Source organism: Mesocricetus auratus, unplaced genomic scaffold (assembly GCF_017639785.1).
Source record: "Mesocricetus auratus isolate SY011 unplaced genomic scaffold, BCM_Maur_2.0 Super-Scaffold_6723, whole genome shotgun sequence".
Taxonomy (NCBI): Eukaryota; Metazoa; Chordata; class Mammalia; order Rodentia; family Cricetidae; genus Mesocricetus; species Mesocricetus auratus.
This window is the reverse complement of record NW_024429183.1, coordinates 9467247-9493852: the sequence shown is the minus strand read 5'-3', so window position 1 is coordinate 9493852 and position 26606 is coordinate 9467247. Positions and strand designations below refer to the sequence as shown.

Below are 26606 nucleotides of genomic sequence, written 5' to 3'. Positions count from 1 at the left end.
GCACATGTGTGCTTGTGCACAACACATATACATGCATGTGTATGCCACTTTGCATGTGTAGGTCAAAGGACAACTTGCAAGTGTCAGCTCTCTCCTTCTACCATGTAGGTTATAGGGACTGAATTCAGATCATCAGTCTCGGAATCAAGTGCCTTTGCCTGTTGAGCCATTTCCCCATCCCTGTCTTGTGTTTCTTAATGCAGGGATGTGTGTCCCTACTAGCCTTTGACTCATCCTGGCTCCCATTCCCTCCCTAAAAATGAAACAAGCCCACCTGCTGCAATTCCAACATGCACCTCTGCCTCTAATATTTCAACGCATATCACAGTAAAGTTGGTCTCATCATATTCCCTTGGGCTATGGGCTATTCTACCAACACAGTGATTCTAATTCATCATACATGTCTTATCTACTTTTCTGTAGATATAGCCAGATATTATATTCTGATATGGTTGAAGTTTCCCTTCCTCACCATCTTCCAGACCAGCTCCTCCAAATGTCGGCAGGTAAAGCTCTGCTGATGGGTCTTCTAAAGGATCACACAGAGATGGTGAATGAGTTTAACTAACGGTACAACAATATCCTGAAGGGTTCTTTCTGCACTGAGTGGAAACTTAATTATTTGATGCTTGCACAGAACAGAGGCTGGGATCCAACTCCTCTGCTGCCCTAGAGTTGAAGAGCTTATCACTGTAGCTCTCCGCTGATCTCCAATATGGTGTGACGGTTAAACCAAACAGTAACAAGGCCTCATCCAGGTGTTCCTCATCTCATCCTCTCCAGGGATCGTAGCCCATCCAGAGACTTCTTTTTTTTTTTTTTTCTTCCTCACACGAATCAGCCAAGCACAGCCTATCTTATGATGGACAAGCACCATTTGTGAAATGAAGCTCTGTTTGAATTCAGAAGTTCCAGAATTTCACAGCCTTGGGACGATGTAAATGACAGCATGGCCAGTGTGAGGTTAGCTGTTGACTTAACAGACTCTAGAATCACCTCTGGCTGTGGCCGTGTGGAATTATCTTAATTATGTTCATTGAAGTAGAAGGTCTGCCCATTGTGAGTGGTCCAGTTCCCTTGGCTAGGATCCTGACCATATATTATAAGTATATAAAATAGAGATAGGGAACTGAAGAGTAGTGTGTGTTCATCACTCTCCACTCTCTGATTGGAGATACAATGTGACCTGCTGCTCAAAGTTTCTACTTCCCTGCGGCGATAGACCAGGTCCTTGCTCTGCAAGCCAGAATAAACCCTGTCCCCTTACATTGCTTCTGCCAGGGTGTTTGATCACAGCAAAAGGGAAAGGAACTAAGACAACCAGTTTATCACTCTTTCAGGCACCATGTGTAATTGAGGCTGTCCCCAACCTAGATTTTAAGAGAAAAACGTTCTAACCAATGAACATATGAAGTCAGAGACCAAAGGTGTTCTGTTACTTGGCATCTCCCAAGCTGTGTGCCGTACTCTCTTCCTAGTCCCAGGGTTAAAACAGAACCAAATCTCAAGTAGGCAAATCCCTATCCAAGTTGTTACACAGGATTAAGATTAGGCAAGATGCTGTTTGGAAAAACACATCTACTAACCAATGGAAAGGTGAATATGTACAGTATATTCCCATGATGCTTTAGTTCTTAACTGGAGGGGATTGTGCAGTAGGGGGCATTTGATAAGGCCTGGAAACACATTTGTCACAACTAGAGAATGTTGCCTACAACTATACAGTAGAACCAAGAATGCTGCTTACTCTCCTGTGGTGTACAAGACCACTCCACCGCAAAGAAGCGTCCAACCTTAAATGTCATAGATTGAATGATCCCTCCCCAGAGGACAGGGTAAAGGCAATGACCTAGGAAAAGCAAGTGCAGGGGAAACAGTACACTGATGGCCCTGTGCTACAGTCCCCAGTATCCTTCAGCCTTCGATCCTCTTCTCCGTTCCTGTATCACCCCCAGAGGCTTCCTATTCTCACATTGCAACAATGTCTCAAGCTCTGTGTGTATACAGAACTAGCTTCTCCTTACTCTACTGTTTGACCTTGGGCAAGGCATTATCCTAACTAAACTCCATTCTCCTTTCAACTCTCTTCCATGAGTGACAGAGACTCAAGAAGAGAAACAGAAGCATTTTTACGTAACCCTGAGTGACAGCCTGATAGACTCCCACCTGCTTCATGGCACTGATGCAACAAAAGGAGAGAATGCATATAAGGTGCTTTGCTTGGTGATAGCACCCAGCAGGCACCTGTCATGTGTCAGCTGCTATGATGGTACTGTGGAATGTCCTCTGCTACCCGGGGACTTACCACCCCTGCCTTGTCCTTTACATTTACCAAAGTTTTTGTTCTCAGCTGTCTCCTACAACCCACCAGCAGGCAGTGACTCATACTACTATGTGCTTCTTCAAGCCCAGAGGCCTCCCCATTCTTCATCTCTCAATGGAAGGAGCCAACAGAGACACCCTTCCGTCTAAGGGGAAAATACCAGCTTTCTGAAGGAGCACTTAGTACAGAATTGCTTCATTCTAAATGCTTTTTACACAGTCAGTCATTTCCATTTCACTTAGTCAATGCGTCTCAATTCCCTTAAGTACTGAACCCCTACCCCATTCCCTGCAAACCAGCCTTTTGTCTGCAAGCCTAAGGAAAGAGTCACCCCTGCCTACTAAATTGTAGCTTCCAATATCGTTGAGGTCCACTATCATCCCCTTTAAGTATGGCTAATTACTTAAGGACCTTCAAGGCCTTGAAAGAACTTTGGACTCCTTACAGTGTGTGTGTGTGTGTGTGTGTGTGTGTGTGTGTGTGTGTGTGTGTGTGTGTGTGTGTATGTATGTGTGTGCTGTCTTCACTGTCTTCTTCTCTGACTTCTCTGCCTTATTTTTTGGGCTCATGGATTTGGATCACTGGCCCCAAGGATCTGCCTGGCTCCACTCCTTCAGAACTATAAGCATGAGTCATCACACTTGGCAATTTTACTGGGGTCCAGGGGGTTGAACTCAGGTCTCTGTGTTTCTGTGACTAGTCCTTTATTAAGTGAACCATCTCCTTGGCTCTGGACTTGTTACAAGTCCCTTTCCACAAATTCTTCCTTTTGATAGTCCTAGGTGAAAACCTTCAGGCATGGTTTAAAAAAAAAGATTCAGTTGCTCACCTGGAACTAAGTAAAACCCACATGATCTGGCAGCAAGGTCATTACATTCTTAGTAAGGAGCTACACCCTTCCAAGCGAAAATACCACATCTCTTCCCTGATTTGAGGATTCTTCTTCTAAAATATCCAAAACAAGAATAAACTTTAAATACACTTTCTGAGTCCCCCATTGTCTTGTGGAACTTCACAAATGTTGGAAGCCCAGGTTGCTATCTTATTCTCCCTATCTCTATGTAGGACAATATTTTCTTAGATTATTTCTGTCCTTCCATGTGGCTGAGTGATAGATTTCTATCCCATCTTTAAGTCCCAGATGAGAAATCACTTCCTCTCCATGGCCATCTTGGGTTTTCATCCTTGGCCCATTCCCCACCAAACTGCTTCCTCTTCTGTGCTCATCACACCCACAACATCTCTCTTGTGCAACAAGCTAAAGGCATGGCTTACTGTATTATGGCAGGGTGTATACCTAACATACATGAGGACCCTGGTTCGACCTCCAGCATGGCAGTAACAACAATCAAAGATTGTACAGTCTATATTGGAGTTTAGGCCTTTCTGAGAGGCCGCATCTCCAAAGAGGAAGCTCTTTGTATCTCTTCGTGTCTCTCATCATCATCCACTCCCCCAGCCTCCCACACACTAAAGTTAGCATTCATTGGATTTAGTTTTTCTCAAGCATCCAAATCTTTTGCTGATTAAAAACTAAATAGTCAAGCATGACAGAGTACACCCATCATCTCAGCACTCAGAAAGTAGAAGAGAGAATCAGAAGTTCAAGATCGTCCTTGGGTAACTAGCAAGTTCAAGGTCAACTTCTGCTACATGATACTCTGTCTCAAAAAGAATATGAAGTACTAAATCAGTAACTATAAGAAGCAATACACTCAGCCGGGCATTGGTGGCGCACGCCTTTAATCCCAGCACTCGGGAGGCAGAGGCAGGCGGATCTTTGTGCGTTCGAGGCCAGGCTGGACCGATAGCCTCCGAAACAATACAGAGAAATCCTGTCTCGTAAAAACCAAAAATAAAAAATAAAAAAAAAGAAGCAATACACTCAACATTTTTTCCTACCCTTTGCTACTCAGACTTGCTATAGATTAGGTGGATTTCTGCTGCATGGCTGTCTTTGGCTCTGTTTTATTAACTGAACCTCTATATGACCACAATATATGTTTGACCAAGGGACCCCATGCCATCTAGATCCTCATGACAAAAGAATGAGCCACTCCATCCCTGTAGTTCTGACTTGCCTTTTGCTTTTCCTTCTAACTTATTCTCAGGATGTTCCTGATGTCTTCTGAGCCAGTACTTGCTATTAATGGCCTTTTAAAAATCATCTTGATGGTTCAATAAGTAAAGTGTTTACCTCACAAGCCCAGGGAAGGCCTGAGTTTGAACTCAAGTACTCATATAAAAAGCCACACATAGTGTTACACATCTGTCATCCCAGCACAGAGAACACAGAAACTGGAGCATCCCTGGAGCTGGCTGGCCAGGAATGGCTAAGCTCCAGGTTCAGTGAGAGACATTTTCCCAAAGTACATGGTAGAAAGTGATCAAAAGATAAAGTGGAAAATGACTGGGGAGGACATCTAAGTTCACAAGCACACAAGAACAGATATATATATCATCCTCTTGAAGTACCCCCACTAGCTAGCTATCCTGTTGCCAAATAGAGACTTGCCTTAAATATAATAGCTAATTCACCCCCTGTCTTCCAAAATAATAGTCTCCATACAAGCCCAGACAAGAGAAAGACAGAGTGGTTGCTAGAGTACAAAATTTAAGACAGTACTCACTTTCAGGCCCTAACCCTCCCCTTGCATGGTTCTGAGAACAAGTTTCTCCTTAAATGTGACTCCATGTCGTGCATCACCACCAAGATCAACATGGAGCTTGTTAAAGGAAGAGATGAGGATTGCCTCATTTTTGTTCTCTTCCTGGCAGGTCAGTCCATGGGTCTGACATTTCATATTTTCAGCCATTTTTCCATAAAACCTTTTGGCCAAAGATGGATAGATGACTCAACAGTTAAGAGCCCTTGCTGTTCTTGTAGAGGACCCAGATTTGGTAACCAGATTTGGTTCCCAGCACCCATATCCCATGGCTCATAACTGACTGTAACTCCAGCTCCAAAGGAGTTTATGCCCTCTTCTGAATTCTGTAGGCACCTACACTCACATACATCCCCCCACACACATAATGAAAAATGAAATAAGTTTGACTCTGTAGGCACCTGCACACAATACATATACCCCACACACACATAATTAAAAATGAATTAAGTCTGACTCTGTAGGCACCTGTACACACATAAGCATACTCACACACACATGTACATAACTAAAAATAAGGTAAGTCTATTTTTTCATTGTAGGCATCAATCACTTTCCTATCTGAAACTACACAGCAGGACTAGATGAGTCTTGTCATTATGGTATTTCACAATTCTTCATTTTCAAAGCTCTTAATTTATCATCTCTTAGGCACAGTGACTCATAGAATTATCCATCTTATTACTATTCATAACACAAGCCTAGTGCCATAGTTATTAAATAATGTCATTTGTACCACAATGACACTGTGCCTTTCACACCAGTCATAAGAAAATTGAATATTATGAAGCATTAAATGAAACCCCAAACAAAAACTGAGCTTCCTATAACCCTCATTGCCCAAGTATAAAAGAATGAGCCACTCAAGTAGCAGTGTGAAAATATCAGGATGTCCTGTCTGTATGACACATGTTCTTATTTCAACTCTGTTGCTGTGAAAAACTGCTGTGACAACCAGAGGAGAAAGGAATTTATTTCAACTTACAATGCCAGGTTACAGCCCATCATTGTGGAGATGTCAAGGTGCCAGGAATTTCAAACAGCTAGTCGCAGCGCATCTGCAGTCAACTGCAGAGAGAGATCAATGCATGCATGCATGCAGGCATGCAGCTTGCTTGTTTTTGCTCAGCTTGATGTCGTTATTCTTATGCAGGTCGGGAGCTCCCACATAGGGGGTTGTGCTTCCCACAGTGGGCTGGGTGTCTCCACACCAGTTAACTCAGTTAAGACAATTCCCTAAGTCATGTCCACAGGCCAACCCAACATGAACAGTCTCTTGTTGAGACTATCCTCCCAGGCCAATTCTATATTGTGTCACATTGACAAAGCTAACCATCATGACTCATACCCTTGGGAAGTCCCCACTCACCTGTCTAGCATCTAGGTTCATGCTCACGGCGTTCTTTAGTTCCCATGGCCATCAGCCTTTTGTGGATCTTTTCCACAATCTCCTGTTGGTTGAAATTGTCCTCTCTGACCCATCCTCCTTTGCTATAAGTAACCTCCATCCATTCTTTAAATCCCAGATCAATTATTTCTTTTTTAGATTTCTCCCTGGTCCTCTAATCAGGTCAGATTCCCTATCCACATTGTCCTCACACCAATGAGCAATGAGCAAATGGCAGTGTTGTCTCTAAGCTTGTGTTTAAGACCCATAAGTGCACTTGGAGATAACATGTACCAATCAGGCTTCCCAGACTTAAGTTTGAGAATACACTCAACACATTTTGTTTGTTTATCTTCTGAAATGGGGTCTCACAGTTTGTCTGAGACTAACCTCAAATTCATAGCAATCCTCTCAAACATCAAGTAAGCTTAACGAAGGTTTTAAATGTGTCGATCTAAGTGTCCTAGATGAAACAGCAGCACATTAACCCAGGGGTTTTAAGACTTTAAATAATGGGAGTGTCCCCTGAGAGGTTTCAGAGTTGGAGAATCCAAAAAAGAGGTTGAGACAACAGAAACCAGCAATAATAGACAGGTCTTGCTCACCCCAGGCTTCAAAGTGTGTGGGAAAGAATAAGCATTACCATACTCTGCTTGTGAGGGTCAGAGCCTGATCCTTGACACACCCACTAAGCTCTCATTATCCATCCGCTCTTTGTTTGTTTGTTTGTTTGTTTGTTTGTTTGTTTGTTTGAAACAGGGCTTCTCTGTGTAGCTTTTGAGCCCATCCTGGAACTGGCTCTGTAGACCAGACTGGCCTTGAACTCAGAGATCCTCCTGTCTCTGCCTCCCGAGTGCTGGGTTCAAAGGCATCCATCTGCTCTTAATAAGAGCAAAAAAAAGTAAGAGGAAAATCCAGACAAGGGTGATTTATTCTGTGTGGTCACTCTGGGAAGAACAATGGGACCCAGCCCGTGCCCCATCCCACAGTCCAGCTCTGAGGTCTGTAATGACATCTGGGTTAAAGCAGAAGCCAGAGACATGTATAACCAAACAGTCCCGGTCCAGTTGTGGTCCTGCCATTCATTGTCTCTCCTGTATGCTTAGAATTACACTTAGTTGTCAGAACTGTGGGAAGTTCCTTCCTGGGACACAAGCTTCCCCTCCATTTGGCACCATGTTTTATTGTTTTTCTCCTGTCAGCATAACATTGTGAGGGAAATTCCAAATCCTTGGGGCACTTTGTTTCAATAGTCTGTTAGCCAAAGAGAATGACACAAATGTCTCTTTAAAATATCTTTATGCTAATCCAGATAATCACACTTCCAGATGCCAGAGAGGGAGCTGGGAGCTGGGAGCTGGGAGCTGGGAGCTGGGAGCTGGGAGCTGGGAGCTGGGAGGGGTAATGGCTGCAGTTACAGAGACCTAGCTCCTGCCAGATCTGCCTCCACTAGGCAGGGATGACCAAGGGGACACCTCCACTATCCCTCTTGTCTTCTATTCTTCTGCCAGAGTCTCCTGTGGCAGAGGAATGAACAAAGAGGTCCGAATGGATGAGAGTCACAGTATCTTGAGAACAAACAGAACACCAAGGGTGCAATATGTGAGGCTGCATTGCTGGACTTCTGGAAATTTCATCTCTCCTAGTTTTGGTATAGATAGAAATAAGGAAGTACGGTTGTAATTGCTCCACAGCTCCCCTGCTCCTACATGCTGTGAGCCAATTAAGTTTTCCTTGTGGGTCATGCCCTGAGTATTAAACACAATGGACCTCATGCAGAGCTTGAACCAATGGCACCAGATGAGTTATGCTGGGCTGCAGTGCAGAGGCTACACAAATCAACCAGGCACACTGCATGAGTAAGGCTACCTGCACACAACGGAGTAGTTTTAAACGAGTTATTCTGAGAACCCCTATTAGGAGGCTGCAACCTCAATGAGGGTCTGTGTTTAACCTTGGGTGCAACAGTTAGGGCAATTTGTATGGAGAACAAGAGTCTTGGTTGACTATGGGTCTGCAAAAGAATCAAAATGCAAGAGACAAGAGTCCCAGGATACCCACAAAGGGTTGTTCTCAGTCAGAGCACTGCGGCTTAGCTTTGCTGATTCTAAACCTTCTGCATCATCAGATAGATACAGGGACAACTGCCTTCCATTGGCCTTCCTCCCTCTGAGCTCTTTATTTCCTTGTTCCCTCTCCCCTTCCTAGTCCTGAATCTCATATCCCAGGGCCTGTGCAGTCTTCTGTCTACATTTTAGGCCTGGAGAAGGGAGAAGAAATTCATGTTCACCACAGTTCATTGTCTAACGATGAAGGTCAAAGATGACAATGGGGAGCCTCATTTGGATGTGCATTGTTTTATCATTATTGTCATCCCTGTGGTGATGTCAGATACCCTCACTCATCACCTGATCTGACTCACTCGAGTCTTAGAGAGTCACAGTGACCTATCTTTAGTTCTTGACGTCCTCACACCCCACAATCAATTACCAGGTCCTGTAAATCATACCACGTAATCCCTGTGTCACAGCAAGATCTGGCTGTCACGTGTGCAATGCCAGAGGCAAGAGTCCAAGCAGAGGCACCCAGCCTGTGTGTGGCCAGTTTCCTCACACCCTCAAGTACCACCTAGACCACTAGGACAGGCTCTAAGGGAGAACTTGGTTTTCTTTCAGAAGTCCAATAGAGGGCGCTAAGACCTCAGGTTTTCTCCTAAAGTAACTCCTGGTGGTGCACATCTTCCTGATCCTGAGCAGACATCACATGAAAATAGTTTGGGCCAATCACTATGCCGAATTCCTGATGAGCCATCCCTGTCACTCTTCATAATGGTGGTTCTAGAAGGTGGACTTAACCTTGTGATGGACTGAGTAAGATCCCCCCCTAAAGACATCTACATTCTCATCCCCCAAACCTGGAGTCATGTGGCCTCACAAAGCAAAGGTGATTTCACAGATGAAACTAATTTAAGGATCTTGACATGGGTGGGTTATCCTGGATTATCTTTAGGGCTCTGAGTAATCACAAGTGTCCTTAAAAGTCAGATGCAAGAAGGCCAAAGTCAGAGAGATGAGGAGGTTCTATGCTGCTGGCTTCGAAGATGCATTGGCAAAGAGATGCCAGGTTCTAGAAGCTGGAAGGGACAGAGAAATGTGTTCCTCCTTCGACCTCCAGAGGGGAACATGGGCTTCAACCTACCTTGATTTTAGATCAGTGTGACCCACATCAGATTCATAACCCCAGAAGTATAGGAAAATAAATTTGTATTTCCAGTACAATGCTAGCAGTAATTTGTTACATCAGGGAGAACAAATATATGTAAAACTTTACCTACACTTCACAGGGGGAAATGTGTCCCAGGACCATTAGGTAATAGTGTCATATAATGAATGCAGGAGTCTGGATCCCAACTGAGGTCCTGAGGTTTTGCAGGGCAGGCTGGGGTCCCTGCAAGAATGGTGGTTAGTTAGTAAGTAATGCATCCTAGGGATGGGGTGGCAGGGAACACTGAGGAGGTCCACTGTTTTTCCCTGCCATACTATATAAGCAGGCTTCCCCTCTCCACTGCCATGTTTTCTTCATACCCAAACACCATTGTCTCCCTTTTGAGTTCACATATTCTTGAGAGGGTCATGGAATGCTTGCCTTTATGATTAACCTGTTTAATAAGGGAAAGTGAGGTTCCTTGAAAGTAGACCAGGGACTGGAGAGATGGCTCAGCAGTTAAAAGCATTTGCTGCTTTTCTGGAGGATTGGAGGTTGGTTGCCAGTATCCATGTAAGATAGCTCACAACTGCTTGTAACTCCAGCTCCAGGGGAGTATGACACCCTCTTCTGGTCTCCAAGGGTACAGCACTTCTGTGTATATACTCACATGTACACACACAGATATATACTCATGAACTTAAAAGTCTTTTTAAAAAAAGATAAAGCACCCCCACTCTACCGGGGCATTGGCACTGCAGAGTGGAAGAGGGAGTAGCTGGCATAAGTATTGCTGTATTATGCAGGGCGAAGACAAAATACAAGGACATCAGACAGTGTCACCAAGTAGAAGCAGAGCCAATCACCTGTGCTATTATCTGCTTGGGTGGCCATCCCAGTTGCCTCAAGAAAAACAGCCATAACAGAAAAGGCTCGGGTGACTTCAAGATCTTGAAATGCTGAGGACTCTAGATGGCACGATTCAGATTCTATGCCTCCCACTGTGTGGATGGGAAACCAGTGCCAGTGGACATAACCTGAGAACTTCCAGAGTGCCAGCCCTGGGAAGTCCAGCTGCTGGGACACATCTGGCTAGCCTAACAGCTAGCAGAAGCTGTTGTCTCCCACAGGGTATGGGGAGAAGCTCTGATTAGCAACAAACTCCCCAGGCCACCCAGGAAGCACAGAGCAGGCCACCAAGAGACAGCTGGCCAACTCTGGGAATTTGGGGAAACACGGGATGGAACCCCACAAGGTGAGGCTTGGCCACATAGCATCTCAACCGCTCCACATATCCATTATATCCTCATCTGGTCACTTATTTATGCATTCATTCTGTGAGTTATCATCTGCTGACCTTCCTTTGCACCGAGGATTCCTGTAGGCACCCCCACGCTGCCCATAAGCCATTTGGGGACTCTTGAGTGTCTGAAGAGGGGCTGGTCTGACTTGGGATGCTTTGTAAGTTTGCAGGATACCCCAAATTCCCAAAATGCAGAACAGACACACATCATTAACTTAATATCACTTCGAATACATATTGAAATGAGAGAGCTTTGAATAGTGTCCTAGTTGCAGTCTGTCACTGTGAAAAATATCAAGACCAAAAGCAAACTTATGGGAGGAAAAGATTTATTTCCACTTACCGGTCACAGTCCATTACTGAGGGAAGTCAGGGCAGGAACCTGAAGTAGAAATCATGGAGAAATGCTGTGTGAGACAGCGCATAGACCATTGCATTGCTAACTTTCACATACGTGACTAGACCACCATCCCCAGGAATGGTGCTGTCCACACAGTGGCCTGCACCCTCCTGTATCAGTTAACAGGACAATCCCCCACAGACAGACCCATGGCTGAATCTGTCTGTCCCGGGAAACCCCCTCAGCTGGATGGCCTTCTCAAGTTATACTAAGGTATTAACAATTAAAGCTAAATAGGACAAAGAGCTGGTAAAAAAATGCATTATTGAAATTGATTTCATTAGCTGCTTTGTTACATTTCTTCCTGTGCCTAGTCAGAAAACCTTTGGCCATTCCTGTAGTTTGCTTTGTGGTTGTGTTTAACTGTGCCGTTCTGTTGGCTTACCATATAAAGGCTAGCGGAGATGCTACAAGTCCAGGGATGGTGTTGATGTTACTGCCAGCCCTGACTTGCCAGGGCCCCAAGTACTGGGCCAGAGTGTGAAGGTCAAGTGTATGGGGCACGGAACAAGTGCGCAGAAGAGCTCACAGCTGTGAGCCGTCAACTGAGTTAGTGCCAGGACTAGGAAGCTCCTAGAAGCCACCTGGAGCATGCAGAGAGGCACAGAGGCACAGCAGACAGCCCACTGAGCTTCAGGCATACCTTCCTACGTTGTAGAGTGCACGGTGCAAGAACTGAGGGAAGGATTTTGGCCACTGGGGTAACAGACATTGCTCCTGGGGTGGGCAGTCAAGAGCAGAGTAGTATGCTTGGCAAGCCACCAGTGAAGCTTTGAAGTGTTCTACTAATCCCATTCGGAAGAGGACAAGAAGATGATTTGAATGTGTCTTCCTTAAGCCAATGTCTAAATATTATAATTTGAACCTTTAAGCATTGTCTACAATCCTCACTGAGATATTTTACATTATTTTTAAATGTGTGTGTATGTGTGTGTGTACAAGTGTGCCTCAGTGGTATATACAGTGTAAGTGCAGATGTCCGTGGAGGCCAGAAGAAGACGTTGAATCCCTTGGAGGTGGAGTTGCAGGTAGCTGTGAGTTCCCTGATATGGATGCTGGGAACCAAACTCTGGTCCTCGACAAAGGAAGTGTATGCTCTTAACCATTGAGCCATCTCTCCAGGCCCTGTCTTGTACACTGGTGGCTTCATATCTACCAAATCTTTGAAATATGGTACATATTTTATGATGGGTGTCAGTATATGGCAGTTGTAAGCACATTCAAGGGGAAGTCCTGCTGTCACAGGCGACCTATGGCTACTAGATTAGACAATGCTTACAAGACTTGTCTACAATGATGCAAGCCTACAAGACTCTTCTCCTTAGTGCAAGCTTGGCTTCCAACAGAAAGATACATTAGGAAAGTCTTAAATTCAGAGGAGACAAATCTCCCCTGGTGCTCTCAAACATCTGGAGAGCAACACCTATTAGGGGACCTTTTATAAGCTGATAAATTGGCAGTAAAGCCTGAACACGGCACAGAATTGTCAGCAGAGGACAGTCTTGGGGCGTGGCCAGCACAACCCTGTAATGGGCTTTGCCCAGAGCCTTAGAGAGAGGAGCTGGCACTCACTTCTCCCAATTGGTTCTCCCTTCTGAGTGACAGCCAGAGGCAGACCTCTCAGATGCTTCCTCCTGTGTTTCTCGGCTGTGAAAAAGCTGGTGCAAACATTCCCTCAAGAAGCTCAGCGTGAGGATGAAGTAGCACCATGCGTGCAAAATGCTACACACTGTGCCTGATAAAGAATTGATCAAAGTGGTAGTCTCCTTCCTTCTAAGCCTCTGCCAGTGGGGTTCCTGCACAGCTTCAGGAGCAGCCTTAAAGGATTGTAGAGAGTCTAACAGCATGACTGGGGTGGGGGTAATTAAATGACCTCTTGAGAGTACTCCTGGTTCCTTATCCATTTTCTGTAGACAGGACTTCAAGGCGATGTTTCATTTCAGAGAGAGATTTCCAAAAATATATGCAGATTAAAGGCAACCCTACAGGGGACTTCTCCTGGCTCCTCCAGCCTCATGATCCCCTTTAACTTGTAAGAAAGCAGCTCTTCACATCATCCTGGACTCCTACTTAGTACAGTAACAGCTTAAAGTGTGCCTAACTGTGCCCTGTCATCCTGGCTGCTCCAGATGCTGAGACAGGAGAATTACAAATTCACCATCTTCCTGGACTTCAGACTGAGTTTCTGACCACCCTGGGAAACTTAGTGAAGCCCTGTGGAGAAAGAAACTTTTTCAAGGAGCTATAGAGATAGTACCATAAGGGAAAGTTGAAAGATTTGTTAAACGTAAATAAAAGCAAAGATTAAACCTTGTACCTTTTGCATGATGAGCTAACTAGAAACCTTCTAACTAAGAGAACTTTAGCTAATAAATTTTTATAAAAATAAAATAAGCGGAAGGTTGAGGGTGTGGCTCAGTGTTACAGCAGTTGGCTGGGATCTTCCAGTATCTTACTTAAGGTTTCTATTTCTGTAAAGAGACATCGTGACCACAGAAACTCTCATAAAGGAAACCATTTAATTGGGGTGGCTCGATTACAGTCTCAACCATTCAGTCCATGGTACAGAGCATCGCAGCACACAGGCAGACATGGTGCTGGAGGGATAGCTGAGAGGTCTACATCTTGCAGGCAACAGGAAGCCAGCTGAGACACTTGGAAACATTCTGAAGATAGGGAACCTTGAAGCCTACTCCTACAGTGACACACTTCCTCCTACAAGGCCGTACCCACTCCAACAAATCCACACCTGCTAATAGTGCCACTCCCTATGAGATTATGGGGGCCAAATACATTCAAACTACCATAGCCAGTTAGGGGCTAGAGATGTGACTCATCAGCAGAGTGCCTGGCTAGAAACTATGTGGGATGTTCTAGCAACGTGGCTCAGTAGTAGAGTGCTTGGTCAGAACCTACCAATGAGGAGTTAGGGGCATAGCTCAGTGGTAGAGCCCTTGTCTAGAATCTGACAATGAGGGACTAGGGGCAGTGGTCAAGTGCTTGGCCCGAATCCACCATCGAGAGGCTAAGGGAGTGACACAGTAGTAGAGCACTTGCATGGTATACAGAAGGTATCCAGGGTTCCTGCTACTCAAAAGGAGCATTGTGAGGGATGTTGTTACCATCTTCTACTTTCGAGGATCAAGTGAAACATCCCTCTTTAGGTAAAATTGAGGGGGAAATCCTGGGTTTGAAGTCCATCCAACCTGATTCTGAATCATAATTCTTAGCTATGTAATCTTTGAGTGAATTGCTTATGCTCTTTTAGCCTTGAGGTACTTAGCCTTAAAATGGACACTGTATATATCTTGCAAGCTAAGCATTATACATGCAAGGTAGGAGTCTGTTCAATATTCATTACCTCATTTACCACTCCATGCCCCCCAAAAAACCAGTGAACTTTACAGCACTGGTGATTTCTGTGGCATCCACGCCACAAACAAGTCCAAGGTATCAGGAAATGAAAGACAAGATGTCCAACCGTTTGTGCTAAGAGGATGCGTCTGCCACCTTTATTACCAGGAGAATGCGTGTGCATATGCCATGTCTGTGTCTTCCTGTGCCATAAGGAGTGAGCAGCCTTATATACAGACTTACAACACAGTGCCCCAGGGATAAGAACTCATGTTTTTTCGTGCTAGATATTGGTGTCAGGTGGGCAAAGCCAGGGCTGTTAGCCAGGACTAGAAAACAGGATGCACCTGTGGTTATCAGCTGACAATGTGCAGAAATCCATCCGGGCTGGGACCCAATAGATTTCACAGGCTTGGGATAGAGTACTGGGATCTTGGTATGCCTGTACCAGGCTACAGTCAAGATGTCAGCCAGAACATGATCTCATTTCAAGGCTTGACTGAAGAAGATTCTACTTCTAAGTTCAATATTGTTGGCAATATTTAAATACTCAGAGGAGCTGAGGGTCTCAGTCCCTTACTCGGTTGGATGGAACATGTCCTAGAACTATGTCATGTAAGGACTCTTTAGGGCAACCCCAAGCAATGTAGCATGCCTTACTAGAGTCACTGCAGCATAGATGTGGTCTTCTGTAACTTAATTTTGGAAGGGGGAATGCATCCTATCTGCTGTACTCTACAAGGAATCAGGTCCCTAGCTCCAGCCTACACTCAAGGGGAGACAATCACACAAGGACATGACTCGCAGGAGGGACAGAGAGCTACACTAACAATTATCTGTCACCACATAGAACTTTTCAATAAGCACAGTAGGCCTGCCTCATCTACAGATTCTGCATCAGCAGTTTCAACAAACCTTGCAGAGGAAATACTCGGTGAGAGTGTAGTGGGGGGAGATTGCATGAACATACATGCTTTGATTTTCTGTCATGATTCTCTGTATGGTAGAATAGCACAGTATCATGTTGTAGTTGGTGTTAAAAGTAGTGCAGAGAGGACTCAAAGTCTATGGGAAATGGATGTAGGTTCTATACAGATACATACCACGCTGCTTTATAAAAGAGCACCCACACATGTTGGAATCTAGGAGGAGCTTTGGAATCAGCCTGCCACAGGTAGTACCTGTTGTTATGACCAAGTGTGAAAAACACTTCAGAAGTCACCACATAAATGGAAAGAATCAACTGGTTTATTTATTGGGGTCAAAAAAATTACATGACAAAACAGATTGTTTCTCACCATAAAGTGACCAAAAACACTGCATTTGAAAGATATATTAAATGTTGATTTGCCAGCATGTTACCATACAACATTATTTGGAGGGTAGAGTTGAAAGGCACTCCTTTCCTTCACTTAATTTTCAAGGTACACCTGCAAGCCCTCCTAGTTGTTTTAGAATATCTACGTTTTCATAGAGAGATGTAAATAAAAGTAGGCCTGTCGGTTTTCTCATTTAGCAAGATTACAAAAGCATCTGATCCTGCTGTGTCTTCTTGATAATTAGTGGTGTATATCTTTCTTTTCCTTAACAGCTATGCAACATTTCCATCTGGTAGATGAATGTAGAAGCCATTGTTTATTTACCCATCCCTTTACTGTGACATATAAGCTGTTTCAGGGCTTTGCCACTAAAAGCAATGCAGTCATTATCTTTTATGTTTTTCTCCCATAAATTGAATGTGTCTCTAAAGTCCCAGAAAAGCAATTTGAACACAAACATCTTAATGGTTCTGTGAGGTTGGATCCAAATGAATGGAAGCCTTTGATTTTCAAATAAGCAAACAGTTCTCCATCAGCCACGGGCTGAGTTCCTCACAAGAAGTTAACTATGTATGACTTTTCTTTTTTAATGTCATAGCATCTAGCCTTGAAGCAACATTTACTGAATACTTGTGGGACGAAGGAACAAAAATATTTTAAATTGTGAGACTTAACAAAAAATATTTGGACTCAATCTATTATAAATTTTTGTAAATTGACTTTTGTGAGGCAAGAGAAATTCCATACCCACTTAGATTTCACCAAGATACGGAGAACATACATGGCTAGGTGTCTTCTCTATCAATTCCCACAGCGCCCCCTGCAGTTCTGTTTCTACACAACAGCAGAAAGGAAGACTCAGAACAAACATGATTGTGTATTACAACCTTCTTTTCACAGATGGCCCCCAGGACATTCATGAGTCTGACGAGTGCCTGGACATGGAAAAGGAAACTATAGTGCATTTTTCTAGGGAGTGTTCTCTTCTGAAGAGAATTCCTGCTAGATAGAAGCAGTTTCAACCCAGCAAATAGAAATCATGGGAATTTGGTTTGTTTAACGAAATTATGAATCAGGGTTATATAAATTTAAGTAGGTTATGTAAATGCTCACCACTCTTGACTTTGTATGTATGTATGAATGATGTGGAGAGCAGTGGCTCTGTGTCTTCTCCATTAATCCCCACAGCACCCCCTGCAGTCATTTTTCAGACCCACAAGGCTTCCAAGAGATGGTCAGAGCGTATGATTGACACAAGGCAAATGGATATATTTGCACCACAAAAAGTTGCTGTCTGAACCACTATTTGAGCTGCAGCGCCCTCTGGTGGAAGGTTGGCGGGTTGACTTTTCCAGGCCCATTTTCCAGGAGCCACATCTCACTAATCAGCGCTTGTCTAACTTTGTGTCTCAGGTAAAGGAGGCCATGCAGCGTATCCACGACCGAGGAAACATCGGGAAATTAATTCTGGATGTGGAAAAGACCCCGACTCCGCTGGTAAGTGGAATGCAGAGTACAGGCTCAACACCAAAGGCAAACAGATGGAACATCAGGGTAGGCACAAATGACGAAGAAGGAAATGCGGGCAGTTTACAGGCTCTCTAAAACTAGGGGTGATCGGATGATTCCAGAATGAGGGATAGCCAGGGGCTGAGATTAATGTGGAGAAGGATAGGAAAATTGATGAGTGAGGATGGATTGGAATGGATAGAAAAGGACCATTTACAATTGCCATCTCTAGGTTGCTACTAGTGGGAAGACGTCCTAGTTAATTCTACACAGTGTATTACGTGTGCCAAACGGAATGATGCCAACTGCCCCTGGATGCTCCTGGTGCTCCCGTTCGACTTACTTCCGTTTATTGGGACGCAACCCTGCTATCCAGGCAACCCAGGAGAATACAGCACTTCGGATTCACCTGTTCCCAAACTGTCTGCGTTGGGGAAGGGGTGGCATATGGTGTAACCCTCAATGCACAGACTCTCTGACTGCATGCTTTCAAAGCCTGGTGCTTAGTCCATTTGCAACCTGGGAAGGTTGCTTTGCACTCCAGCTTTGGTCCCGTTTATGAGCTAGAGGTTGACAGGTTCTTCTAGGTCACTTAGAAAGTCATTTATTCACTGAGCATGGCTGGCCATTCTAAGTTGTAGGGGGTTAGTTAAACAAAGAAAACATGGAGGCTTGTTGTTGTTTTAAGTTTCTTTACTAACACACTAGTCTCGTATCTGTATCTGTCTTTTTCAAGAAAAAAAAACTAAAATGATGCATAGCTCTCAGTCCAAGTGTGTATTTTCAGAAATAGCTCCCGGTCGTCTGTAGCCACAGCATGGCTCAAGTGTAATGGTCATTTCACTCTAGAGACAATAGTTAAAGGAGTGGCACCTTGTGACACAAGTCACTGATAACAAAACAGATATAAGTTTTGAAAATACTCATGAAGTCACAGGACTGTTTGAGGGAAAATGATGGCATGAGGGTAGGGAGAGGGACTAGGATCCCAAAGCCCCCATGCAAATACACTATGGCCTACGTGAATCAGTCTCTTTCAGCCCGATGCATAGAAGGCTCTAGAGCTGCCCTGGCTTTCCATGCCAAGGCACTGCTTATCTCCATGAACCCATGAGACTCTAATGGCCCTTGGGCTGGGATTATGTCTGCTTGATCAAGGAGCAAAGCCCATCAAATTAAGGCCAAATAGTTTCCCAATTCAGGCCAACAGGACCTACCTCTGTTGAATTATTGCTCTTGTTATCTAGAAATAGTTTTACCCTGACACCCAAAGAAACAAAGAGACAGTAAAGAATGGGAACTTGGAGTATTGGTGGTAGGGAAAATGTCACAACCCTTCTGTATGGAAGATAGCATGAAGTCAAAGTGAATCTAGGGCATCATGAGACTCAAATGGATGCAATGAGATCACCTCCAGAGCTAACAAGTGACATTAAAGGAAGCAGGAGGGCCTTGAGCGTTAGTAAAGGGTACAGAAGGGGCCCTCCGAGGCACTTTCTCCTATGGGAATGACCACTCTGAAAGAGGCCCACCCCACAATGCTTTGTCCAGTGCTCAAAGATGGTGAGGGAGCAGGTACATAACCTCCATCATGACCTCTGTTGAATTGCAGATGGCCAATGACAGCACTGAGACCAGCGAGGCAGGGGAGGAAGAAGAGGACCATGAAGGCGACAGCGAGAACAAGGAAAGGATGCCCTTCATCCAGTAAGACCTCATATCCGAGAACGTAAAGGACGGCTGGCAAGAAAATGGCCGCCATGAGACCTCTCCTGTGCCCCAGTGAACAAATGCTGTAGTCCAGTGCGTGTCGTGTTTGTCTGCAGTCAGCCAAGCTAAGAAGCTGTTGATCACTGTTGTGTTTGGAATTAAGTGCCAATCCCATTCCATGCAGTATTGTGTACCTTCTTGGTCTGGGTATCACACTCTTCCCCTCTCCCTCGTATCAAACCCATCCTTCTTCGGGTCCTTCTTGACAGTTCTAGAATAACCTTGCAAATTAATACAAGACCACAGGGCCCAATGTCTGAAACCAGACATGGGCAAGGCCAAGTTTGATTGAAAGGTGTTGTCACAGAGCCCTGTCCAGATCCCATTATTCTTCAGGCCAATGACACTCTTTGCCTGCCAGCAATCAGCTATGCCTCCAACTATGGCACTTGTCAGTTTGGCTAGTGGCAAGAGAGTAGGCCAAGAGAAGAATTCACAATCTTATAAATGCAGACTTCTCCAAGCAGTGCTTTGTCACTCTCCCTCTAAGAGGCTCCATCCCCGTATTTGTCTCTGCACCTTAAGGTTTGAGCCTCTCTTTAACCCTGGTCCCTGGTTCTTATTCACAAACCCAGGGAGCCAGGTACGCGTTCTTTCTAGGATAGAGATGGGTCAACAGCATCTATCTGAGGACCAGCTACAGAGACCTCTCCTCTGAAACCACATCTCATGAGCAAAGTCCTCCCCATGGCCACACACAGTTTATTTAAACCATAAGGACACTCACCATGTGTAGGCCTAACTCAGATGTCATTAAACTCACCGCGGTTCTCACCCTCAGTCTTCAGAATTACTGTGGTTATTTCTAAGTTCCTGCCCAAGAAACAGCTTTCCCAAGGAAGAGCTCCCTTGAAGACAACATTTGGAATGGAAAAATCAGTTGGTTTCTTTTGCCTTCTAGAAGCATGTTCTACTGTGCAATCAGCACAAGGGATATAGATGGTGGCTATCCAGCATCTGATGCCGAGTGTATGGTCCCCCTCTCCAACACACAAAATCATGGTGCTGACTTACAGGCTCCTTAGAAATCAGAGACCAAACTGCTTGATCACATACCCTATTCAATTTTCCAGCTTGAAAGAAATATCCTAGACCTTTTTAATGGACTTTGAAGTGACAACAGTTACCTTAAAGGAAAAGGAGTCTCCCTCCACAGTGGGGATCCTTCCAGCCCTCTGTCTTAAGAGTGCATATGTCACTCATAAACCAAGCTAGATAAAAAAAAGTCACCCATGAAATTGGCACCCTGAATTTATTTTGCTTTGTGGAATCTCCCATGACCTTGAGTTGGTGTTCCAAGTTTCTTTACATTCTTGAAGACATTAAGAGGGTTCCTGTGTTGCCCACCTTCTTCAACCCCATGCTTTTCCCATGGGCTGGGAACACACCCATTTCAACACTTCCCTGTTCGGTTTGCAAAGTCTCTGTAGCTGGTCTCATGTCATTCATTGTGTTCCTTTTTCTGGATTCTGAATCTGTGATGATGATTTCTTCATGCCAAATATTTACCTGAATGGAGTCTTTCCTCACTGTGACTGTATGAGTCAAATATGAAGATGAGAAAAGGTACCACCAGCCAATAAGCCAAGGGATGAGAATATCGAAAAGAAAGTGCCAATCACAGACTTTTGTTTTCTAGCCCCGGGGAGTGGCTAGCACTCCAGAGAGATGATGACCCTTGCTAAACGTGGTGTAATCAGCCACATTTCTACCATAATCATGCTTAAGGGTGGGTAGACCTGAGGACCACTCTCAAAGTGCTATTACTAGTATGTAGAAATAGCCTTCTGGTCACTGGCCATAGGAAGGTTCTCCTTCGGGAGACACAGAACCTGACCCACATTCAGAATGCAGATGGTCTTGTCATGTACAGCAGAGACACACAGGAAGTCATCTCTCCCCAACCTCTGATTACACATGGCAAACCTCTCCTCTACTGAGAACTCAGAATGTGAAAACCTGAGTATGACGAGCATTGCCCTGGAGAACAGGAGGGTGGGTAAGGGACAACTGGAATCAGTCGGTCACCCTGTGGACTCTTGTGTTAAGCACCTTCCTTCCCCTCTCTCGATGGTTTCCTGGAGGAATCATAAAGAATATCTGTTTGCCTTAAGGGAACCGCAAAGGCTTCCTGGAAGGTTGAGCTTTATTGGAATGAACCAAACATCGTCTAATGTGTCTGTGGCTTCAGAGCTTTCGTTATATTGTTATATTGTGCCTACAGAGCAAAATATGTTTACATAAAAATATAAATAAAGTATTCAGCATAGCATAACCTCTTCTGGCATCCTTTAGCCCACATAAATATTTGGATGAGCAGCCTCCTGTGAGAACATGAGGAGCAGGTAACTGGGAGGAAGAGGGGACCACTTCGGATAGGAAATACAAACTGAAGGCCTGATAGAGGAAGAAGCTGAAATAAACAAGTACTGGGAAAAGACATCTAGGCCAGACACGGTGGTGCACACCTGTAATCCTAGCACCTGAGTGGTAGAGGAAGAAGTGTCAGGAACTCAAGGTCATCCTCTGATAAATAATGGGTTTGAGGCCAGCCTGAACTACAAAAGACCCCCATCTCAAAAAAAAAAAAAACTAACCAAAATGTCATATTCTGGTTACATGGGCACAGTGATATAAGCCTATATTCCCAGCACGTAGTATGCAGAGAATGGAAAATGGTGATTTTTGAGGCTAGAGTGGATTATATGGTGAGCCCAGTCTCAAAAATAATTTTAATTGTATGCAGATGATACCAAAGATGATACCAAACATAGAAAGTAACAATAATGGCAAGCATTTATGAGACACCTACTGAATGCAGCTGAAAGAACAGTGAATGCATACGCTAGATCACTGACTCTCCCAACAGTGCTAGGTAGCATCTGGTATTGAGCCCATGCATGGGCGAATGAAACACTGATGCCATCTGAAGTCACATGGCTAGTAAATGGCAGAGCCAGCACTCAGCAAGTTCCACCAGACTTTCACTATGAGAACCTATGCTCTTAACCACAGATTACACCGTCTTACACTTTAAATATTGGCACTGCTAAAGTTCAACATAGCCTGCAGCTTTAGATCAGATGCCAAAGCCTTTATCAGATCACACCTCCCTGCAGCTTTTCTCTGGAACAGAAAAGTTAGGAGCAGAGTGTGCTGCGACTTGACAGCCCTCAGTTTATGCTACCTAGCTCCTCCATGCTATTTGTCAAGCAGGCTATGCTCAACTAAATCACATGATGTGAAATTGCCCATTAGCTCAAAAGAATTATAAAAAGTCAAATCTTCCCTCTGTTCTGGGGATTGACCCAAGACTCCTCAAAGGGATTTGGTCCTAAAGACTGATCTCTGAAGAACCTAACTTCCCCCACCCCCACCACCTCAATAAAGCTCCTTTGCAAAGCTTCACAGGGCATCCTTCCTTCCCTTTAAGGCCTCATCATGTTCAGATCAGTCTCCAGACCTTGTTTCTATCCAGTGTGCTCCCTCCCACCCTGAGGTCCCATGATGCCCTTGAGGCCCTCTCGTGCTAACAAATCTCACTGAAGGGAACTGAGTGTCAGCATCCACTGCCGACCCCCACTGTTACATTTCCTTTATAGCAGCTATAACAGGGTGCACACTCCCAGTCACCATCCCTTATTCACGACGAGAACGCCTTCAGGGATTCTGTTTCCCTTTGATTTCATGGCTGTGCTTGTAAATTTGTTTTGCTTTCTAGAGATGAATACCTGTATCAAGAAGCTCTCTGTTCCCCTCCTGGCCTTTCATCGGAATAGTCTGATTTTAAAGCTTGTATATCTCAACAGAATCCCTTTTCACAATCTAAAATCTCAAGGTTACCGAGAAAAACGCCGTTGCCAAGGCCAGGATCTCAGGAAAGAGAGTTCACTCCTGTCGAGTGCTCAGTGCTTCATCAAGCTTTCCAGCGACATTGCCCCAAGCCCCCATCCCTGGACCACACAGATAAAACTCATTGTAGAAAGTAGAAAGGATGGTGAGACTGTCGTGACATTTATGGTTGTCTGGTTTGGTTTCAATGAGGTAGGGTCTCGAGTAGCCATGCTAGCTTCAGTCTCACTGTGGCGTAGTGGAGGATAACCTTGAACTTTTGATCCTACTCTGTCCACCTCCTGATCACTGAGGTTGCAATGATGTGCCACCACACCCAGTTTCTTCGATGCTGGGAAACAAACCCAGGGCCTTCTGCCTCCTACACAAGGACTCTCAGACTAAGCTACATCCTCAGCACTGCCAGTGAAAGTCTTACACAGTCTCAGAACGGAGACTTCCTTATTTATCCTTTCTTATTTAATGCTTTTTGTTCTGTATATAGATCTCATGGCTGCCCTCAAAGGGTGCTGTATGTGCCCAGTCACATCCTAACAGTCCGGAAACAACACTTGGAATTGAAATTTAAAGTGTGTAAGCTCTTAGTAAACATTAACTTCCTTTCTCTATCCACACTGTGAAGAATGGATACCTGGGAAACACTTAGAAGACTCTTTTTCCTTCTGTATCAATACAACAGAGAACTTATAGATCCTGATGTTTGTTTCCTAATTTGTTTATAGAAGAAAAGCTGGGTGCTTTGGCATTCTCAGTCATGACTAGATTGAGCCAACCTCTGACTACAAAGGTGGTAGGGCACATGTCCTCTGAATATTTCAACAAGTATCCAAACTTCCAAACAAAGGAACAACCCATGAGGGAGTGGCTGAAACAACTACAACACAGGTTTGTGCCCCAACTCAATTGCAATGAGTAAGAGCAAAAGTCATAGAATCTCTCCAACAGGCATAATGCTTTGGAAAAACTGATTTACCGTCTGAATTTTCTCCTATTGAAATGGAGATGTATAACATCATGGTTTGGCTATGAATCTCCACCCCATTACCCCACCCCTTCCAAAGGTGTGGTTCAGCAAGCAGTATTCAGAGGTAAGGTAGATTGAATGAAAACGGCCCCCATAGGTTCATAGAGACTGGCATTATTGAAAGGTGGGGCCCTGTTTAGAGTAGGTGTGGCATTGTTAGAGGAAGTGTGTCACTGGGAGTGGGCTTTGAGATCTCAGATGCTAAAGCCACACTCTGTAGCATGAATAAGAAAAACACAGGGGCAGATATTGCAGTTCAAGCTGAAGATCAGAAAAGCAAAGCAGCCAGCCACTTGAGAGCTCTCACCTCTACCAATGCTCAGACCAAGGGGGTGATCCACCAAACCTCAGATTGCATCTCCAGACTGCACTGCTCTTCACCAAATCTCAGACTGCTGCCTGAGACTGCACTGAGCTCCTTATATTCTCTCTAGTGCTGGGATTAAAGGGGTGAGCTCATGTAGAGAGCTGCGAAGTGCCGCACCCTTAAGATGGTGCTGGCTTCTGCCTTTTGCTAGCCCGACAGCAAGTGCTCTCTGTGATAAACAACTCCTTATTTGGTCAAGGCTGGATATCAGGCTTGCTTCCTCGTATGTGGACCTATCTGCTGTCGCCACATGGCTTACCAGGGTTGGCCGCCCAAGGGCCTTTTTAAGCTGTGGGCGGGCACTCCCTGGGGTCAGATTTGTTCAAGGTCCTGAATAAACTGCTTGTGAGAAGGATTCCTGAGTCGCATCTTCCTTGCTGGTCGAGGTGGTCGTGACAGTTGGTGGCCCATACGGGGACGCTCGTACGAAGAAAGGAATTCAGAACTCACAGCAGTCAGGGGGTGCACCGGTAAGTCCCCAGGTAAGGCGGGGATCCGAGAAAAGAGCGGGATTATTGTTCTCACCCGTAGAGAAGGGGAGAACGGTCAGCAGAGCCGCGTCAAAGCGGACGGGACAAAAAGAAAAGTAGTAGAGCCGTGTCAAAGCGGACAGGATAAAAATGAAAGTAGAGCCGCGTCAAAGCGGACGGGATAAAAATGAAAGTAGTAGAGCCGCGTCAAAGCGGACGGAGTAAAAGTGAAACAAAGGGTATTATTATTTTTTTCTTGGCCCTTTGGGTGGTATTCAATTTTATTTTTTGGGTTTTCTTTTCACTGTTTGTTATTAAAGCATGGGTAATTCCACATCCTGCCCAATTTTTCTGGCACTCAACGAGTTGCTGCGATCAAAGAATCTTAGACTAAAAAAGGGACCACGACAAGAGCGGGGTAAAAAAAGGACTGGGACAAGAGCAGTTGGTTTACTCCTCTCTGTAGGTAAAGAGAGAGCAGGACAAATGGTTCGTGGAGCAGCGAACCAAAAGTAAAAACATTGTTAGCTTGGCTAGCAGGGAACCCAAAGTAAAAGCTAAAAAGAAACATTAGAAGCTTAAAAGAAACATTGTTAGTTTGGCTAGCAGCAAACCGAAAGTAAAAACATTGTTAGTTTGGCTATGGGCGCTTCTCAGTTGCACCCAATTTTTTGGCTCTGAATGAGCTGCTTCGTTCTAAGAATCTAAGATTTTTGGAAGTTAGGGAGAGATCTTGATTTTACATGGGACTGAGGAGCAATATGGAAAATACACAGAAATTCTGGATACTGTATACTATTGTGTTTTTCAGTTTTTTGATTGCTCAGGAAGGAACAACTGCTAAAGTACACTTGATGATAAATGCTGCTGAATTATTTCAAACGCTCAGAGGTAGTGTTTGGCCTGTCTGGAGACTAGTAAAAAGTTCCCTTGAGGATCAGAAATGTAGTGAGGCAGTTAAAAAGGGGAGAAATGCTTTAGAACAATTACAAGAGGAGGGATCAGAGCAGGCAAACTGTGAAAAGGGAGGAAAACAGAAAAGAAAGATGTACTCAGCTCTAGAAGACTCAGAGTCTACCGACTCCGAGGAGAATGAGGAGGAACTCCAAACTATTGTCATGATCCCCATGGTATGAACAATGCCCCCTTCCAGCAATGAAAAGGTAGATTTGCAAACATGCAGACAGGATATCCAGGACAGGTGTTTGAACAGGTGGATCAGATAGCCATTAAGGCTTGGAAAATCACTGCCAAATTAAGGAGAAGTGAGTGGCAATCTTGACACCTGGAGGCTGCGAGTGAAAAATGCAAGGATTATATGTGTTCCTGTTCAGTATGCCAATTTTACAAAAGCTACAAATTTGTCCAAGTATTTGTCCAGTTTTCTTTTACAGAATTGGTCACTTAAATTTGAAGATACTTTGAAGGAGTTGAGGCTGGCAGTGGTCCATGTGAATTCCACCAGAGTGGACCTTTCCTTTGCATCGGGATTATCGTTCTGGCTGACTTCTACAATGAACCATCTTAAGGAGTGGGCGGGTGTAGGAGCATTAACAGGTCTCTTGGTGTTGGTCTCCCTGGTTTGCTTGTGGATTCTATGTAAGATTAGAGTCACACAAAGACGCAATGCAGCCATGATCATTCAGGCCTTTACCGCT

General features: G+C 44.5%; 1 protein-coding gene across 2 annotated transcripts in view; it reads left to right on the top strand.

Annotated features, from left to right (window-relative positions):
* Vat1l (vesicle amine transport 1 like) overlaps nt 1-21510 on the top strand; it is a 176353-nt gene extending 154843 nt beyond the window's left edge. For both annotated transcript variants that reach the window (XM_005073060.3, XM_040736498.1), the window contains exons 8-9: nt 17370-17453; nt 19078-21510. In XM_005073060.3, the coding sequence (XP_005073117.1) occupies nt 17370-17453; nt 19078-19176 (183 nt within the window). In that variant the 3' untranslated portion in view covers nt 19177-21510. The remainder of the gene's footprint in view (nt 1-17369; nt 17454-19077) is intronic.
* Nucleotides 21511-26606: the final 5096 nt, after the last annotated feature.